At 41.3% G+C, this 21128-nt stretch overlaps 1 protein-coding gene across 3 annotated transcripts; it reads right to left on the reverse strand.

Annotated features, from left to right (window-relative positions):
* Nucleotides 1–305: 305 nt before the first annotated feature.
* LOC121195523 (nipped-B-like protein) lies at nt 306–19986 on the reverse strand. 3 transcript variants are annotated; one of them, XM_041059040.1, is made up of 47 exons: nt 19857–19986; nt 18380–18528; nt 17849–18014; nt 17379–17479; nt 15596–15704; nt 15356–15504; nt 14893–15023; nt 14715–14805; nt 14103–14588; nt 12661–13998; nt 12385–12498; nt 11947–12129; nt 11544–11615; nt 11355–11444; nt 11172–11272; nt 10989–11075; nt 10631–10862; nt 10010–10161; nt 9825–9905; nt 9609–9709; nt 9367–9496; nt 9203–9285; nt 8828–8960; nt 8594–8737; nt 8399–8485; nt 7995–8212; nt 7796–7892; nt 7609–7707; nt 7257–7403; nt 6663–6797; nt 6464–6562; nt 6311–6364; nt 6097–6205; nt 5848–5984; nt 5461–5601; nt 5261–5354; nt 4909–5063; nt 4726–4816; nt 4410–4583; nt 4100–4290; nt 3853–3960; nt 3259–3459; nt 2821–2967; nt 2326–2687; nt 2044–2218; nt 1768–1956; nt 306–1302 (listed from the first exon to the last, which is right to left on the reverse strand). In XM_041059040.1, exons 2-47 carry the CDS (start codon nt 18441–18443, stop codon nt 943–945), a joined length of 7908 nt encoding a protein of 2635 aa, XP_040914974.1. In that variant the 5' UTR covers nt 18444–18528; nt 19857–19986; the 3' UTR covers nt 306–942. The 3 variants fall into 3 exon arrangements, with proteins under 3 accessions (XP_040914974.1, XP_040914972.1, XP_040914973.1); XM_041059038.1 differs by having other exon boundaries at nt 14103–14591; XM_041059039.1 differs by lacking the exon at nt 19857–19986 and adding an exon at nt 19598–19665 and having other exon boundaries at nt 14103–14591.
* Nucleotides 19987–21128: the final 1142 nt, after the last annotated feature.

Raw genomic sequence — 21128 nt, forward strand, 5'->3', positions numbered from 1 at the left:
AACTGCCATAAAAATAAGGAAATACATTTCCATTATGACGATATATTAAATATCAGACCCATGGTATTCTATCACACTGAAATGTTACTGTAAATGTGCATGTTTTGAGGTCCCTAGCTGATCATATTAGGTTACCTGGTGTAACGTTTCAAGTACAAACGTGCATAAGCTGGTTTAAGGTGTGGTAGCTTTCATACAGACCCAACACAAAAAAGACAATCAGATATATCGGTTTACAGGTATTATAGCAGCAAAGGGTGGAATTCTTGTTCACAAAAACAAACCCAAACAAGTACGAAGGACATAAGAAAATTTTTATTGCAGTATTTGTTCCACCAGAAGAGCAGGGGCTTTTCACTTTTTTTTTCTCTTTGTTCTATAACATCAAAATCTATATTAAAAACAAAATAACTTCCCCGGCATATAGGCACAGATACTGCACTGCTTTAAACATAAATAAATTATATCAAAGATATACACAGTGTGAGTAAACAACGTTTAAAACAAGAAAAAAGAAAGCAGTTAAAAGTTGTTGGAGCTCAGGTTGAGTGAATAAATCCATCTGGTGCTAGTTTAAACTCCAAAAACACTTTATTAAGAACATCATCAATACACTAATTTCCAACATTCACTTTATTTTTTTTTTTTACAGAATTATATTCAGATATAAACATGTGTTTAGTTAAACTATGATACAGTGGGAATAAAAATCAAACAACCAAGTTGCTGCACAACAGCGAAGGAACTCCCACACAATGTTTTCCCAAACATTTCCTTCTTGTGTTTTTCTTGTGTTTAACTTAAACATGTCTGTATTCAAACAGATCAGTGTTCACAAAACTTGTCTTCCATCAGGTCCTTAAATCTAAAGAAGTTTCGTCTTCTCTCTGTTTGTAACATATTGGATCCACAAAGATTTGGGCTCTGAGTAATTTCGGTTGACTAACTCTTAGACCCCTCCTTGGCAGCGTATAGTGCCCGTAACGTCTGTGCCACTTTGTTTGTAAGCTTCTGTCCACTTGTCAAGGAGATTTTCTTATAAATAATGTCTGACTCCTTGATAGTGTCAACCCAAGGCACCTTTTTGCGACCGTCCCGTTTCTTTGCCACAGCCCAGGGCCCGGAGTAAGTACCCGTCATCCAGTGTATACTGTAGCCACTTTTGATCTTCTGGATGACCCTGGCAATCTGTGGTCTGTCTTTGTATTTGGGACAGCAGATGGCAATGACGTCCATGGCTTCCACAGTCTCATTCATGTGACCTGAATCCTCTGCGGAATCCCTGCCTTTCCTTGGTTTCCGCTGTGGATAAAAGGAACAGAATGTTAGAAATGTCAGAAATTTTACAGATGTTTTCCAAGTTGGGGTAATGAGTGAACAGGAGCTGCAGCAGAAATGTCAGCCAAGTTGATCTCTCCTCTGTAACAATGAGGAGAATCTTAAAATCCCTTAAAAATATTTACAATGTTTGTGTACTTTGGAGGTTTGAGGCATTAGAAGGTCATAGATGCACCCTAGTTGCGGGCACAGTGCAGCTTTGGTATTGATTCAATTCTACAATAATTTCTACGGTTTTAACACATTTTCCCTGACAATGTGACAAAACTCCAAGAAACCCACATTTCCACATTTTCCTTATGATAAATGTGATATCAACATGGCCTAACTAATGCCCAGTGTGACCAGTTACTAGTTAGAACAGAAAAGTTGACATGAAAATCCTATGGGTAATCTCTAGCCCATATTTAAGGAGTTTTAAATTCTTACTGCAGGTGGATCTTCATCGTCGCTCTCTTCATCATCTGTCTCCACTGGAGCAGTGTGATTATTGTGGTTGTGGTTCTGGGGTTTTGGGCCCCTCAACAGTGAATTAATGGCTTTGTTTTTGGCATTGGCACTTGCTTCACCTTCCTCATCCTCTTCCTCACGATCCAAGTGCTCCATCAGTACCTTGAACTAAGACATAAAAGCAAGCAGAGATTAAGATAACGCATAAAATTCCAAATATTCTGAATGAGAAAATGCATAGTGCTGAATGCTTACATCCAAATACTGTTTCACAATATTCCTCTTCATCTCATAAGAGAGATCTGTGTTGGTTAGATGGCTCTTCAGGTAGTCCAGTGTCTGACGAGGGCTGAAGTGCACCTTCGATTTCCTGTTGACTGCCTTGTCGTACACTTTTGCAGATTCCGTTGGAGAATACTTCTGGATTTTGCTGCAACGCAAGCAAAACATTTAGTTGAGCTTGTGTCTTGTAAACACCTACACTACTAAGGAGGGTTAATGACAGATTTGTTAAAGGGCATTTTTGGTGCGGCCTACCTGTCTGAGAAGCCATACAGATTCTTCAGATGTTGTTTGAGCACCAGCAGCAGCAGAATACCTTGTGAAGCACTGGCAAAGTCCAGCAAGGGGTTGGGGTTTTCAGGTAGACGGTCCATCACTGCATCCTCATCTTCCACGTCAGACTCAGAATCAGAAGCTACTGATTTCTTTCGCCTGTGGACCACCTTATCATCCTCATCACTGCTGCTAGAGCTGTCACGGCTCTGCTCTTCATCCTCGTCTTCATCATCATCCTCATCCTCATCATCAGAGCTATATTTCCTCCTCCAAGGCTGCTGTTTCTTCTTCTTTTTCATCTTCATCTTCTTTTCCCGCTGTACAGGCTCCTTCCTTAATGACTGTAAAGATAACAATTGACAGAAAGCAGGTACAGGACGTAGTAAATATACTTCACACGTGGATTTTTATATTACGGAAAACTAAATAATTAAGGGCAACAAGTCATATCCAAAATTAAACAAAGCTTCTCACCTCCTTGAAAGACTGAAGAAGGTTGCTACCAGAGACAGACAGAGTAATATCTACATGGTGCATGATGAAGAGAGGCTCTTCCTGGGTCTGGTAGGGGAAGCAGGCCAAGTTGTCTGCTATGAACAGCAGCATGTTCACCTCTGTTTTCTGCAGGGGACAAAGTATGAAATTAAAGTAACTAGTTATGACCAGTCTTTTACTTTTACATTAGAATGCTGTATACTTCCTGAAAAAAAATCTTTTTTTTTTCTATTTTCCACTGATTCCTATGTAAGATCACATCAGTTCAAACATCAAGGGGGCCAAATGTGGATGTAGCTAAAGCTTTAGGAGCAGCAGTGGAGCTAGCAAATGCATGGATGGGTGATCAGAGATGCACAAAAACCCACAAATCTACAGAGAGAAGAGAACTGATCTGAAGGAGAGAGGGGAACTCACAGAGCTGTCATCAAACAGGTTGAGCAGGGAGATGAGGAAAGCCCTTCTGTGTTGTCGGTTCCCACGGACCATGGTGTAGAGATGAGAGCAGAGAGCAGCATCTGAGTCATCATGACGAAAACCTCGGATCACCGCGTCTTTGGATCCATTTATGGCCTGTTGCACCTGGTACGACATCTTCAACCCCGCGACTGCCTTCATCTGTGAATTCATGCATAGACATGACTCAGCACGTATGTAGATAAAAAGAGAACTTTTGAAATATAAAATTAAATATTTTTGCATAGAACGTATATTCTTCTTACATTATAAGATGTGCAGATTAAGTTTTTTAAATATGAAAAACACATTTTTACATTGTAACAGCTATGTTTTCATCTTTTTCTTCTTTCATTAAAAACCATATATAAACCAAATATTAAAATTTGCATCACATTTTTCTTCCTTGTAGCTTTCAATGTTCACCACAGCCTAAACCACTGTAAATTCTCCTTTTATAACGAGTCTACACTCTACTGCCCTCAGCCGCAGATATTACAAACAGTCTTATTTACACTCTCACACCTTTTCTGGTGATTACAAAGCAGCACTCACATGGATGAATCCTGAATATTTCTTGTCAATCTCCACCAGCTGTTGATCGGCCTTGTTCTTCATGGTTGGCTCAGGGTCCGTTCCCATGGCAATCAAGTAGGGCACACACTGAAAAACAATTGTTCCCAAGAAGGCAACAGTGTCACTGTGTGATGAATGAAAATCTCACACAGATCTTGTATGTAAAACATAATTATTATTTATATGATCCTCATCAAAGTATGCTGGAGTGAGACCGTGACCATACCTGTACAGGATGGATGAGCCCCTGGTTGAGGGTCAGTGTAATGACACTCAAGGCAAAGTGCCGAACAGTGGACTGTGAGTGGAAGAAGGACTCCAGCACCTGCTTCAGGTAAATCTGCATTATGGAGCTGCTCATGCCTGATGAGATGTCCCCCATTTCCTTCAGATCCTCCTGCTTGGCTTGCTTCTTCCCTAAATAAACAAAAGCATTACTCTTTGGATCTTCTACATAACTAAAATGTTCAGTGTAGATGAACACTACTGAACATTCAATGACAATCTTCAACATGAGATGGATTTGTGAAACTCACATTCGCGATCAGCCTCCTGCATTCGAGAGTCCTCCTCCTGCAGGTATGTCTGCAGGTTTTTTAGCACCTGGATCTTCAGACTGACTGAACTGTTCTCATCTGAGAGGATGCTGTTATACAGAACCTTCACATCCTGCACAAACATGAGCTCTGGGTGCATGATGAACTGGAATCCTTGAGACCATGGAAATAATTTAAATACAGATGTCATTACTGAGTAAACCGATTGTCAGAGACAAAGGCAAGTAAAAGACTAAATAACAGTGTAAATACAGTGAACACATCTTATTTTAAACTGAGATGAACTGAACAATACCTAGCCCTATGATGGCCTTGATCTGGACCTCTTCATCTTTATGAGTGGTGAAGTACAGCAGAAGCTCCAGCACTTTGTCCTTGATGATGATCTAAGAGACAGATGAGGAGACAGCAAGAGGCATTCATCAAAATAGGTCTACCAGTTCTGCATGGAACATTTAAGCAGAGTGCTGCTGTTTACCTTGTTGCTGCCCTTGAACTCCTCTTGGTCAAAATCAAAGTGTCGACAGAGAGCCCCCACAGTAAACAGTGAGCGCAGGAGAGTAGGTTTGTTAGCGGTCAGAATGGAGCTGTTGGGGTCCTCTTGATGCTGTGTCTTCAGTTTTGCCAGAGCTCCTATAAATTCATACAAACAAAGAGTGAAAACTATAGAAAAACTATTGCTGATTCCCCTTTAATTTAAAGGTGACTAACCAAATTAACAACTCGGAGCCCTATGCACACGTTATTAAATTTGTGGGGGGTTTTTTCTTCTCTTTTTTCCCATTTTAAGGTATATGAGAATTCTGATACAAGAAAATTAATGTTCTTACCATAGTAACGATTGAAACAAGCCCAAACAAACTTGTAGTTGTGTGTGACCTTGTTCACAACAGCACCAAGACAGCTCACACAGTGTTGCACAACCTGAGAAGCAAACACAACAAATTATATTCTGATATTGTATACTGCTTTGTTTCACATCCATGCTGAGCGCCCTCTGTGAAAGCTGTCAGCAGTAAACGTGACTGACCGTCATGCCATATTTGATGATGAGCTTCATCAGGTCTTCCTCTATGGTGGTGAGGAAAGTCTCACTTGGGTGCTCCATCAGAGGCACGACCAGCTCCAAGATCTTGGCCACGTTGCATATCACCATGAAGTCATTCTGAGTCTGAAATGACAGTGAAAAAGATGCGTGACTAGGCCAGAGCTGAGCTGGAAAATAACTTTCTGTATCATTGTGTTTAAAACTTGTGTTTTCATTTGGCTGCCACTAGATGGTCCTATAGCACAACATAAATGTTATTCATTTCTGTCCTGAGGGAACCATTCACATGATTTCTCATACTTTCAGTCTAAGAGAAAAATAATATAATAATACATAACATATTATATATAATATGTAAGTTGTACTTACATTGCACTTAGTGGTCAGGTAGGGCTGCATAGTCATGGCATGTTTGACCATTAACTGTGCTCTGATCTTGCTGAACAGGTAGAGAGTGGTGATGCAGGCTACCAGACGACCTGAGTTGACCCCTTTGTCCTCACAGTCTGAAACACAACACAGAACATAGAAGTGTGTCAAAACACAGTAATGTCTGACACAATAAAAATGCAATATGAAATTTATAAGCAAACGTTCTATTAAGTTCACTTTTATTACCTGCAAGAGACTCCTCATATTTCAGTATGTGTTCCACAAGATTGTCCACCAACTGAACACAGGCCTTCTTGGCAGGTTTGTAAGAAGCATTCTCTTCTGACTTCAATAGCTAAACAGTTGTCAGACCGAGGTTAGAGAAGATGACACAACTGTCATAAAGGCACACAAGCTGCTGTTCAGACAACAGAAAAGTTCAACAAGCTAAACAACTCACATTCTGGAGAAGCTGCTCAAACCAGTCATAGCCTGAATCTTTACATGCCAACACCTATGATGAAATTAAAACATAACATGACTTAGATTGTGATAATGTCAAAAATCAACATGATTCTTATTTGAAAGATTGGAACAGATTTTTTTTCTGTACCACATCTGTGATGTTCAGGATCTTTCTGGTCATGGCATCTTTGTCATGGCTTGGTGTGGGGGTGAACCACAGTTTCTGGAATGTTTCATTCACCAATTTCTGAATGGGCAAAGACATTTAAGGATTAGTGTATTTAGTGTACATTAAAAAGTAGAAACTGCCACTTGTAAGAGGCTTGCACATAAAGATAAATACAAACCTTGATCCCCTCCTCATCATTGACCCTTCGGATCATCCTGACACACATCTCAGTGATCTTGTGGAAGTCTGGCTGCTCCAGACAGATATCCCTCAGGATCTTAATGACCCTCTTCCTTACACTGATACCTGTGTCCTATATGAAGACAAAATGGGTAATACACCTTAATATAATTTTAACATAGATTACCTCTTTTGGTTATTGTGAGAATTGCGCTGAATTCATTTTCATTTAATAGCAAATGTGTGAATGTGAAAATGAAATATGGACAATAAATGTATGGCTGATGGGCTAGCACTGACAGATGGGGTAGGTGCCAAATGGTTGCAATTCTTTGTTTGATCTTTAGGTGGCAGTGTGGGCAAAAAAGATGATTTAACCTCAGCTGAACTTTTGCACTTTAAATGAACTTTTTTGGTCATAGTTTGTTAAAGTCAGGAGCAAAGTTCCACTTGAGGCTGCCTTGTGAGAGGCACTGCATAGAGTATATGGGCATGCGAAGTGACCAAAACAATTTAAATTTTTACTACGATGTATGTTAGAGATCCTCACACTGAGGTGTTAAAAAGCGAAGAGGAAAGCTGAAGAAATTACCAATATCCTTTCAATGAGCATGTCATAGTACTGCTCGATGAGCTGAGGTCGACTTAGCACAAAGCGGCCCAGGAGCTCCACAGCTGCCTCCCGCACGCTGGTGGAGTTGTCCATGAGGCGACAATGAACCCCACGCTGCATATCCAACTGAAAAACAAATAGTATAGCATTAGCCATCTAAGACAGGTAAAGATGATGGATTTTGGCACTGGTAAACTTGCCTGATAATGCCACAAGACTAACATAACACTGTAACAGAATCTCCTGCTACGAATGACAAATTTAAAAAAATAAGATGTTTGGTTTTTTTAAACAAAAAAAAACGTTGTGCAGGCAATACAGAATGACTGACCCGTGCCAGAATACTTGGATCCACAGCCACTACTTCGGAGAGACACTTCATGGCTTTCGTTCTGACAGCAATAGCACTCTCACCCAGTACTCTCAGAATCTATACATGAGACACAAAAGAAAAAAGTTAGTGACGAGCAACACAACATAATCTCTCACTCATGTTTATGTTAAATTAATTCTCTTACCTGTGATAAATAAATATCAAAGCTCTGTGCAAACGGCCTCATAGAGGCCAGATATCTGACGATCAGACAGGAGTCCTTGTAGTCTGTAGTGTTCGTCCTGACAGGGCAGTCAAGAGGACAGTTTATTACCAGGATGGTCTAGTCTAAGTCAATCAGCACAACAAATTAGAGCAGTGATCCAGAGTGCAGTAGTATTTACCTCAGAGAACTGAAGTGTGATGGTGAAGTCTTGATGACCTTGCGAAGGAATTTCTTTCGTGCCTCGGCTCTCTGCACAATCTCCCCAGTTGAGTCAACATCCTTGGAATGACAGTGACCTTTCCAGTCCTCATCGTTCTCATTTTGAGACTTCAATGCTTTCTCTGCCTCACTTGTTATATCCCTGAACCACTGGGCAATGTAAAATTGCCTGGCAAACTGGATGAAACAAATGCATACACAATGAAAAATGCTGATTATTTTAAGGCATACGATTCAGTGCAATACTACTTTGCTACAAAGGAACCCATGTCTCTTGTAAACTAACACCGTGCACCTAGTCTTTACGAAAATTATAAATGTGACCATAATGGTTTGTGTAAAAAATGAAAATTAAAAGCTCACCACTAGAGATGGATCTGTGTCAGTGTTCTCATCTAAGTAGTCTAATAAGTCCTTCTGAAGTTGCTGGATCTCATCACTGCCTGGAGACTGCGAGGAGATCAACAAGCAAGGAGCATCTCAAAAACTGTTCAACAGCACAGCTCATTATTTGGAAATGCATAGGTGTTTAAATGATTCTGTATTTATCTTGTCTACCTCTCTGAGGATGCGGTCAACAGCCTTTTGGTCCATCTTGCTGGTGACAGCATCTTTACGTAGGCGAGAAGCAACAGTGCCGAGGTAGTCCAGTGATGCCACCCTGAGTGCCATTTCTGTCTGCTTGTTACTGAACTGATGCACCTGGAGCACAAGACGTGGTGGAGAAATGTCACGACAACAACAAACATCAGCAGCTGTTTCAAATGGACAGCTGTGAGTGATGCTACTCACCAGCAGCCGACCCAGTAAACTGAGCAGCAGCTCAGCTGCAGGCCACTCAGGCTTGTTGACTGTAGACAGGAGGTCATGAACAAAGTTCTCAAACAGAGGCCTGTAGTCATCCTCTCCCTGCTTACTGCCACACCTGAAACACACACACAAACACATAATACAGTCTTTTATTATAATATAGATATTATAATAGATTATTCAGCATTGAGTCAGTTAATACCTATTCCACAGCAGGAGCAGATGCTCAACACTCAACAAGCTACAGACAGAGCTATAGGTTATGGCTTTAAGGTTAGTAAGGAGTGGATGACATCACATGTCATGTCATGTCATGTCATGTCATGTCATATCATGAGAGTAGGAGAAAAGACTCACTTCTTGAGAAACACTGATAGGAAGTTCTGAGCTGTCCTCATGGCAGTTTCATAAGAGTTTGTGATGAGGACATCTTTATCCACCTACATTATAGGACAATTTCTGAATCAAAACACATTTTCTAATAAATATCTTTTAACATCAGTTAAATCTTTCATCTCTACCTTCTTATTATGTTCATCCTCTCTGTCTTTTTCTGAGGGAAGGTGTACCACACACTGGATGAGCTGAAGAACCAGGGCTGTGACCATCTGGATGTACACAGGCTCTCCATCCGAATCACTGCTGTTTAGCCTGGGGTAGATTTGTATCCTTGAGTTTACTGAGCAGCACTGGGGACTTTAATGATCGGTTGTCCTTATTTGTGTCATTTTACTGAACGAATATTCACTCTAGAGGTACTTACCTGAAGTTCCTGAGGCTGCGTTTACCAGTTGGCAGTCGAGCAAGGGAGGTGAAGATCTCTTCAAGAATGAGCTGCCTGTGTTTCTCATAACGAGAGAAGACCTGAGGACGAGTAAAATGGAAAGCACTAAATCAAAATATAACAATCGAAATGTCCTGCAGGACAAAATCATCAAGAAACCCAACCTGAATCATTATCAAGCCATGGCACACTTACCGCTGTCACTAGTGTGATGGCACATAACTGCAGTTCACTGACGTTCTCTACAAAAAATGGTGTAATACCCAGGGTGGACACCTAAAAGTCGGACACAGAAGCAATGAGATATGTTAGAGCTTGAGAGTCAAAGGTTAAATAGGGTCATGAACCTGAACGACATCAGACCAGATTAAGATCCTCACCTGGAGAATTGTGGTGTCAGTTAGCAGCTGGATTTCCAGGAGCTCTGAGATGTTGCTGATAATATCACACACTTTATTGTAGAGCATCACTACCACCTTCTGTTTATGGGTGGAACACTTTGCTCTCTTGGACTTTGAAGTATGCACACCACCTTCAATGAGGAAGATAAAGGGAAAATAACAGTTGGATAAAACCACTTTAAACATCAGCTGCAAAACAAAAAGGACACGTGGTGCAGGTTCAAATTATTTTCTCGATAAATTAGCGTTTGAATGTGTCAGACACTAGACAGACATTTCTATACTGTTTAAGTAAATATAACTACAATTCAATAGCAAACTTTTATTTAAAAAAATAAGATAAGCGGCTAAGAACTGATGTCAGGAATTTATTTGCAGTTTTTTTAGAAGTAAATCCCTGAAAATTTTGCCACTGCCTGCAGTTTTGGTTTCCACATTTTGAGCTGTTTTTAAACTAGTGCAAGGACGCTTTAAGACAACGAGTTCTAAGAAGTCCAACATGGACATACATTTTTCACAGATAAAAACATAGTTCCTGGAAATCAAGGTGATTGCAAATTTGTCAAGCAATTTAGAAGAACAGAAGAAAACTGTGCTGACTTCCATGGGGATCCACTCTGTAGGCCGGGTCATACTGAGGGTACAAAGTGTTCTGCAGATGAAACTTGGTGTACTGCAACACCCTCTCAATCACATCCTCTATGTACACGGCCTTGGGCATGTGCGGAGATGTCATGATGTTGAGTGCAGTAAGACAGGCATCAGCAGACTTAGTCACCCGCTCCATGATAAGGTCACGCCACAACCTCTCCTCATCCATGGAATCATTATCCTACAAATTTCAAAAACAATTAGATTAAAAAACGAAACAACTAGCAAGCTCTATACAATAAAGTAAAATTAGGTAAGACAATCCTTACCATTCCGTAGCTAAAAAAATACCTTGCTAACAACTTACATGATTCATTAATGTGGAAAGTTTGACGCTGTCCTGAATGTTCTTCTCGAGGATATTCAAAATTTTCACCAGTTTGCCGGATGAAAACTGAGGATCAAACAGATGATGACGATTATTTTCACAACAATGCCATCATGAACCTGAGTGTAACCATGTGGCAGTGCACAAACACACTTCTCTTACCTTGTTAAAGATGCCCATAGTTTTAATCTTAGCAGAATCACTGCCTAACTGGCTCAACTGGTTCTTTCCAAGCAAGAGCTCTTGAGGTATCTCATCATCATCTGTGTGAGGGTACAAAGTTAGACTTTTTCTGACTTAGCACTTCCAGAAATGTCAGCAAATTGTGCAGCACTTCATGTTCACCTGTGGCGGTGAAGTCCACATCCTCAAGGTTCTCAAGAATGCCGTCCAAACTGTCTGTGAATCTCTTGAATGTGGAGGAGTCCATCATTTCTGTTAAACAAGTGTAAACAAATTGATTCATAAAAAAATGAATACTGTTAAAATTCATTGGTGACACAAAAGTTCAGATTCAAAGAGGTAAAACCATACCATCTGCTGTTAGCTTAGGGTCATATGCTTTCCTGTTTTTCTGTTTCTCCTTTTTCTTCAATTTTTTGGCAACTGAACAAAAAGAAAACACCATAGCAACATTAGTCAGATCCTTGACAGAAGCAACAAACCCCCAAGCACAGAATATTTAACAGAGAAAGACTAAGGTGCAGTAATCCAACTATCGCCCGACTTCTGCTTTCAAATAGAAATAATATGAATGACAGTCGTCAGACATAGGAATCCCAATTTGAACTGTCAGACAGGATTTCCATTTTTTTTGGTCTATTGTCTGAGGTTATAACTGAGATAAAAGTGATTTTGATTTCACAGAGACTGTCTACACTGCACCACAACATTTTTTCCCTATACTGACCAGCAAGCCTATGCAAAAAAGACTCACCATCACTTAGGCTTGGTGGTGGAGAGCCTTCATCCGATTCATCTGAGCTCAGTTCACGATGACGGCTACCGGATGCCCGGCGAGCATTATGGAAACCTCCACCACGATGGCGCTCTAAAGAACCTTTCCTCTCTTCGTGCTTCCATGTCTTGTCATGGTCTTTCTTGCACCTTTTCCTCGCCACTGAAACATTTGACAGGATGAGTCAAAAAATATGTTTTTAACCAACTTTAAGCACCAATTATGACATTACTGAATAATTTAATTAAATGTAACAAAACGTATAAAATATTTGGAGGTACATTTCCTTCAACTGCATTACTGCAAGGTAAAACTATATTGTGTCAAAAGTGGGGACAGCAAAGTGTTTTTCACAGTTTTTGTAACACTCTGATGTGTATGTACAGACATAATGAATTTTTTAGGTTTAATACTCACACTTACTGTCGGAGTCGTCCTCATCCTCTTCATCTGAGTCCACCTCAGTGTACTTGGATTTCTTACTGATCATACTGTGCCTCCGCTTGTTCGTCTTCTCACAAAGTGACATCTCTGTAAGCATGAAAGGTTTTCAGCACAAAATATATATAAGAATGATTCCTGACATAGTGGTTTACCGTAAATAAACAATCCAGAAACTGGGCAAAGTCACATTGCACCTATCCACCCCCTTCAGTTTTGCATACGTATTAAATAAACAAAGTAAAATCATACCTCTCCCCGATTTATCAAAGGAGGACCAGTTGTCGGATCTGGAGCTGTGCGCATTCCTGCTTTCCCTAATGATCCTTTTGACCTCGTCAACACTGAGTTTCTGAAGCACAACAACAGGTTTAGCTGCTTTGCTTAAATTCTCTACCAGCGACACTCTCTCCAGTCTGATCAGGGGTTCATTCCATCTCACTGTCACTTTGTTTGGAAGTTGTGGATCTTTATCTCTCCCATCTCGTTTCAATTTAGGAATCACAAAGTTCTTCAGACTTCCCGTCTTGCCACCCAACAGGTATGAGGGGAACTCGCCAGGTTTTGTCTCAAAAGTCTGCTGTTTGTTTCCAGGCTGGCATCTAATGCTACCATCGCCACCTTTCTTCTCTTTCTTATTTTGGGGGTTTTGAAAGGTGGAACTTTCTGTCCTCTGACGACCATTGGGGTCAGTGGATTTTTTGCTCCCATCTTGCTTCGCTCTTGGGGTGTCGGATTTAGTATGACGGTCGGGAGATTGTCTGTTGCAATTTTCCCTTGACAGTGTCTTGTGTTTCCTTTCCCTGTCCCGGTCCCTGTCCCTATCTCTTTCTCGGTCTCGGTCTTTATTTCTTTCTCTATCTTTATCTCTATCTTTATCTCTGTCTTTATCTCTGTCTTTATCTCTAGCTCTATCTTTATCTCTATCTCTGTCCTTATCCTTTTCTCTGTCTCTGTCCTTATCCTTTTCTCTATCCCTGGCTTTGTCTTCTCCATGTCTGGAGTTACGCTCTGCTTTGCTGATGGTCTTTAGGGTCTCAGGTTGGCTGACATGGGATCGATGACTGTTGTGGTTCTTTTCCTCTTTGTGGTGTGAGTCTGAATGCCTGTTATGTTTCTGCCGCGGCGTGTCTGACCGTCTGCCATCTGAGTGTCCCTTGCCACTGTCCGCCTTGGCATCATGTCTGTGTCTGGATTCCTGCCGGTTTTCCTGCTTCTGTTTAGGGGTTTCTGGTTGCCCATCTGAGCCCGACTTTCGGGGACAGTCAGATTGCTGCTTGTTGAGCCCAGGTTTGTTTTCAACAACTTTATCTGCCTTTGCATCTTCCTTTGACTTTAGATGCTTAAGGTGGTCCTCACACAACTGCCGTGCTTCCAATACCACAACAGGCTGTGCTATCGCTCTGCCAGCCTGCTGCAGATCAATACTGACCATTAAAGAAGGCAGACTGGCACCGTTACTTGCAGTACTTGTCTTCTTGGGTGTCACCTTGTTGGCAGTGTTGCCACCTTGTACAACAGGCCCGTCACTTGCCTCTGCTCCAGATTCCTGAGGATACGAGTCTTGTTTCCGCTTCTTCAGTGGCTTGTCTGCAATAAAGAACACTGTAGCTTAGCCTCTCTACAAACACAAAAAAAAACCTAGGGCAGGAGAAAAAATGTAAGAAGGCGAAAGAAGACAAACAATAGTTCACCTTTATCCTGGACTTCTTTAGACCATCGTTCTCTCTCACTGGCTGACTCGCATTCTATTCTCTCAATCTCTGCAAATGCGTCTAATTCACCATCATCGTACACAACCCCACTGATGACTCCAATCTCCTTGGTATTTGGCCGAACAGGAGCCTGCTGACAGTTAACCTGCTCCACAGCACCAAACTTGTGGGGCAAGTCCTGGGCACCCCTTGAAAACTGATGATTCATCAAATCAGTTTCATTGTCTGAGTCCATATGTGCCCTAGGAGGAAGTTCCCCAGATTGATCCAGGTCTGGAATCTTGACTCGGGACAGTTTTAAAGTCAGCCTGGCAGAGTCTTTTGATGGAGAGCTAACAATGTCATACAAGGCGTTTTTGTCCATCTGCTCATTTCCCTCTTTACTCCTTTCTCTCTGCTTCTTTTTGCGGTCAGCAGAGGTGAGAAGCAGGACAGGTGCTGAACCTGGTAGCACGTCAGGCGACCCTGCTGAAACACACAAATTTAAGTAAAAGTGAGAACCAGTCTAGGCAAATAATGAATTATACAATAATGTATTATTTTTGATTATACAAAATTAAGAGGATTCAACTTGTTGCTAGGGCAGCGTACTTTTTGCAATCTCTTCGCTCCCAGCAGGGGAACACACTGACTGTGGTGATTTAACTGCAAATGCGGCAGCCCTCATGGAGGGGTCATTCTCCTGTTGGAACGCAAGACATGTACCATCACTTTTAACTGTCAGCATCTGCTGATGTCCAGTTCAGGATATCTTGATTCTCTGCATTACCTCATTTCTCAGTCTGTGAGCCATGTTCATGTATTCTTCATTTGAGTCTAGTCTTGCATTATGATTAGATGAATTACTTGAGAGCTGTCCAGAGACCTTGTTGCCAAGGCTATTTCTCATACCACCAGCAACTATAACAGAGAGCAAAATAAAATCTCCAGTTACATTAACTGTGATGGGCAATACATCACATCTACATGTGATATAGACAGATTCTTTTCTACTCTACACATAACTGCAGCTGTACCTTTTTTATAGTTTGTAGAGTGTGTCAGCTTATAAAATACTCCTCACCACACAAAGTGTGTATGAAAGTTAGTGATTTAGGCAGAATGCTTGAGTGTGCACACAAAATTAAGATTCAGAAACTCTTCTATGATCTCTTCTGGGGCTGCTATTATTCCTCACAGAGTGCTGGCAGGCAGCTAATGACACGTTTCTCCCGATTTCACTTTGTACTCACCTTGCTGAGTCTGTTGGTGTTGGGAATAACTGGGTGGATTGTACTGAATGTAGTCTGCAGGACTCTGAGGAGTATAGGGACTAGGTATAGGACTGTTCTGCTGGGGTACGAACCGAGTAGCTGACCCAGACTGTGGGGATGTAAAACATCTGTAAAAGGAGGAAGGCAAGAGGTCGTCTTAGTAGGAGTACAGATGCTCCTGCTCTTTCATCATCTGACAGTATGCTGGTGCTGCCTTACCCAGAGGGACTTTGAGGAACAGAGGTTTGCTGATAATTTGATGCTGGACTCCCATGCACCTGATTCTGGGATATCTTATACTGTTGGACCATAGGCTGCTGCATTACACCTGAAAGATAAATATCAAAATAATCTATATACATGGTTACACAAACATGGACTTAAATATACACAATTCTGCAGCACCAAAACTCTCTCTGATAACATCTACATTCTGATATTAAGCTACTGCCAGGAAATTCCATTGCATGTTCATATATTATAAGACCAAGTAAGTTTCTAAGTTCTCTAAGTTTATTAGGTACACTTTAAACAATCTATAAGGTTATTTTGAGGCCATAGGTAGTGGTACTGTACTGGATTGTAAAATAGCAAAAGTTGATGTTTCTACTATTGTGTCTCCCTGATTCTAAACTGTAAATGTGGGAGGACAAAACATTTTAACACCTTTCAATATAATACAGCACCACTACTATGTGTAGACACAAAACTTACTATATATAGATAAATCAACATCAGTGTCAACAAAAGTAACAAATTTACATTATCTGTAATAAGTATACATAGTGAGCTGGCAGACTGGTGTGTATTTATGAAAAATCACAAGTATGATAATAGCACCAATAATATGATAATCATATAACACTGAGTTTTTTTCACAGTCATTTCTGTATAGCATTGTTAGTTTTGTACACTTGTAAAATCGCTCTGAAAATAAATTGTATCAGCTCAAAAATTATTTGGCGTTCAGAGTGATGAAGGAGGAAGACTATAGCTGCAGGTGAATCATGAAGGTTATATACATCCTGTCTGGTGACAAGTCCACACTGAGCACATCTTTGGAAAAGCATTTCACTGGGTCAGAAGCACTAAGTTCTTACTGCTGGCTAAAACTGCACAAATAATAATAAAGAAACACATTTCCCTCACTTCGTCATCAGGCTCATGAATCAGTGTCAATAAAAGATCCTTGATTATATTTTTATGGGCTGAGTGTGCAGTCACCTCCACAAACACATGATTTATTTTGTCTGACTAATGTCCATCTTGTAGTTGCCAGCTGGCTTTGCAGTACACACTGTGTGCAAAGCTTTGGTACAAATAATGATTCAGTATGAAAGTGTATATGCTTATAATTACCTGTAATTGCACGCTAGTGCAGCTTCTTATAAAACTAGAAGGCTTTCCTGAACAAAGGTTAAAGACAAATACGAAACTGTTTATGGCAGTCAATGATCATTTTTGATGATAAAACTAAGCTCAGCCTTTAAGAACTTTCTTTTTACTAACTTAAGAAGTTTCTTGCTACTATACAATATCTCTCTATGGGTAAATATAGTGTTAATGTTACAGTCTAACAAAGTTCTGAGTAAACAACACCCAAACCTTTTCTGTCATTCCCCCTTTCAATGCCACAAAAATCCCCTTTGACTTGTTACAGGAGAAAAAAAACATAAGTGGAACTGCAATGCTGCAGTAATACTTGCATTAGTTACACCTATGCTTGACCAGTCAAAATGTCTGCTGTGAAAGAGGTCTCAACTTTCACTCTATGTTTTTCCTTTTGCAATGGCTCTGCTCTCCAATTTGGGAACTACTAGTGTAGTTAAAGTAGGCACAGGTAGTACATCTGACCCAGGAAATGCTCAGGTGAATAATTAGTTGTGGTGGAACCCAAGTGTACAGCCATGCTGAAAGCATGTACTTAGCTCAACTGCGGAGTCAACAGCAATGAGTCTGTGCCTCCTCCTTACCACCCAAACTTTGTTCTGGGTTAGCATACATTTGTCCCTGAAGATTTTGGGGTTCCTGGAGAGCAAAGTTTGTAGAAGCACTGGCATGTCACCCTCAGGTTCATCATTCCCCAAATTGTCCTTCAACTCTCTGGCAAGCAAACAAAAGAACAGTCATCAGTCAGATTTCAAAAAATAGCTGCCCACTTTCCTAAATGCAGTTTTGGCTATTGTATTCTGATGCCTCTACCAATTTCAGTGCGGTTTAGAGTACCCCCTCATGATTTTGACGACCCAGAGCTGATAAAACTGTGACTGTAATGTCATCATTGACACTGAAACACTGAAGCTTTGCCTGACGTCACTGTTAACAGTGATGTTATTACAGGTTGTCATGCATTTCCACTGACATTGCTGACAATCATATTGACGTCACAATGATTTCTGCGACTACTGACAAGTTTTCCTCTTTTAAATTGGTAGTGCAGAAAGGTGTCAAACATTGGTGTGTGGCACTTACATGTGTTCAGTGGAGACCTGGTTAAGGCTATGTGCCAGCTGAGTCACCAGATTTTCGTCCCGACACACCAGCAGGCTGCTGACCTCTTCAGAGATCCTTCCATTGTAGAGCAGACTCTTAGCGGTGGTGGCAGGAAGAGGAGAAGGCAACGGCAGCTGGTTCAACACTGAAAGGATTTTTGAAAGACAAGTTAGGTTGGTGGAAAATGCAAAGAAGCAGGATAGGAAGACATCAAATCATATCTTTGTAAAATGTATAATGTTCCTTTGTTTTAACTGTTTCTTCTTTATTTCATTTTTTCTTTCATCAGAACTGGCTTGGGTCTCTGAGCCTACAACTTCCCGTCTTCAGAAACATAAGCTACTTCACCTGCGTCTGCCCTGAAACCACCAGGAGTGAGAGGCATCACAATTACCATCCTCTGGTATAACTACACAGCCAGTCAAGCATTCCTTATGTCTGCCACATCTTGGTTTGAATGTTAGTGTTTAGGCTGTGTGAAAAGCATTAGAGAGATGATGCTGCACTTACAGTCTGTCAGGCTAGCAATTCCAGCAAGAGTAGTGATGGGCACATGAGGCATATCACCATTCATGCTGAAGATGAGGTCAAGAGGTCGTGTGAACGCGCAGGCTGCTCAATGTCACCAATCTCTTCCTATTCCTTACATCCCCAAAGTGCTGCAGAGACAAAAAAGTGGCAACAGACACTCTTAAAGAATGCTCGCTGTCAACAAGGTTGGATGCCATTAGACACACCACTGTTCCTTTTAGGATCATACTCATACTTAAAAATGGCCAAATATTTTCCATGTAACTGGAGTGTGCTTCTTCTGGGATGGGGATTCAAAACTGTGTCAGCTCGTGAGTGTGCATTATTACAGTGCCAACATAACTGCACCTCAGACGTAGACAGATTATACCGGCCTTATAGCAAGCCTGGGCATGTCTTTACGAGTTATCGATCTGTAGCAGCTTCTGGTGTCAACCAAGAGGTTCTGGTGTCCAAATCTGCATATTCCCTAGGCCTTTTTTCCCCCTCTATAAATACACACCTTCACTATGTCCCTTTTTTAACTGTGATCTTTCAACCTGCTCAAGTCGAACATGCAATGGCTGCAGAAGCATACGATCAACAATTTTAGCCTCATACAGATGCAGTGTGTCATGCACTGCAATTACACTCGGGTGGTGACAAATCTATCTGATACAATTAATGATTAAAAAAAAAAAGTTGCACCGAGTCTGTCTCTGTGTGTCTCTGCGTCTCTGACCTCTAATGTTAGCTTGTCCGGTGTTTTCATTTTCATTTTGGCAGCAAAGACATACTAAACAACAACAATTGGCAGTTTATAAAACCGTGTAGCTAGTTACATCAAATTATTTCTTTTGTTAAAGTGTCAGTTAAGGTTCTCTGAGCTGCCCAAACCATAATAGCGACATTAGCTCATCTTGACACCAGAAGTGACTGTATTATTACTCGGTTATTATTCTTTTGGCGTTGTAGAGCCTTGCTAAGAGGAGAAGCAGGATAACGACGCTTGTGAAAGTAGCTGAAATCAACTCGGGGTTAGCCGGCTAGCAACAACTGGAGATGCAGCTAACGTATGCTAACTGGCTAGGTATATCTGTAACTTGCCTAAGCTAGCATCACGGAGAGTGCATCAAACCCAGCTAGCCGTGGGTTGCCGACTCTGTGTCGGTCTTTTTAACATACAGGTCGCGTATGGGTTTTAGCTTTTCACCTCACATTTGCTGTGGCCTTCATCGACGCATCTCTAGCTCACAAAGTGGACCTCGGACTTGCCTAAGGAAGCGTAACCCCGACCCGACGCCAGGGAGGCAGGGGTACAAAGCAAAGACCCCATCACAAATCAGAATTATCCCCCTGTCTGATCCCGGTAACGGCTCCCAACGACAGGCTGTTGTGTCTGACAGAGCGGAAACACCCGGGAAGGTAAACAATTTGTCTGAAAAGAGGACGTTATTGTTGAATCTGGCTTATTTACCTCTGGATGTGATGAGAAAGAGAAGTGGTTCTGGTGGTGGTGGTGGAGGAGGAGGAGGAGGAGGGGGAGGGGGAGGAGCAGGAGTAGGATGGCAGCTGGAGCTGGAGAAGAGTCTCTAGCTCCCTCTCCGTCCCACTGTTCAAACAGCTCCTCCGAGTAATAGCTCACACAACGGCAGCAATCCCCGTCGGGAGGACAGGGGGGCGGTTCTTCTTTCTCAAGGCGAACATATCTGCCGGGAGGGGGTGGGCATCCCTTCAAACCGGCTTTATCAAACGATTTTATCAGGCGTTGGAGGTGATGACCTGGGGCAACGGAGGAAAAGGGGGGGATCCAGAAACTACCCCTCTCTTTCTTTCAAAATGCCAACCGGAAGGATTGTTAAAAGGAATATCTCCCTCAGCCAGTGAGGAGCCAGGCTAACTAATGCTGATGGCCCTACTAAGTCCAAAACCATAGTCCAGTGAGGACCCTCTGCATCCTTGGCTGATTTCTCGGTGGTGGTTTGCCTACAGCCGTTTCTCAAGGATACAAAGATTTATGATTTAAAATAATAAAATCCAGTAATGATTTAAATCTTCTCGAGGTTTATCGCCATATGGGTCTTATTCACTTTAATGTGACGTAGGCACATGAACAATCAGGCAATCAGCTGACTGCTTCCTACTGAGAACTGAACCAAGTCTTGCCCAAAGCTGCAAAAGTTAGGTTTTCTAACTTAGGGTTTCTCACATGCTCCAGACTATTCAGGAATGTAGGGGTGTATATACATGTAGGCCTATTAAAAACATTCACAAATTCATCGTCTCTAAAAACACTTAACTTCTGCTGGGCACACATCAAGACTGATTCAGTTTCATAAACAGGGTTTGGTCTCCCTCTTGTGGAGAAAAATTAAATGCTTTTGCAGACTGAACAAATTTTCTTGCCATGTCTTGCCTCTTTTTCTATTCTTTGTCTGAGGCTTTTCTTGTCCAGCTTAACCCTCTCAGACCATGACATTTCCAGTCTGATCATCTCAGAAAAAATATCTGTGCAACACAACAGTTCAAGCCCAGGGGCAACAGCTTAAATGATGAAATCAAACAAAAAACAAAAAGAACCAATATATATAATTAATTACTGTAAGAAATTACAGTTTTATGCTTTGGCACTTATTCTTGATTAGTACCTTCATTGAAGATCAACAGTGCGGTTTATTACAAAACACACATGCACATACACAAAGCTCAGCATGAGTCAAGAGGTGGACTTTATTGTTCAGGAACAAAC

This window comes from Toxotes jaculatrix, chromosome 16 (assembly GCF_017976425.1).
Source record: "Toxotes jaculatrix isolate fToxJac2 chromosome 16, fToxJac2.pri, whole genome shotgun sequence".
Classification (NCBI taxonomy): Eukaryota; Metazoa; Chordata; class Actinopteri; family Toxotidae; genus Toxotes; species Toxotes jaculatrix.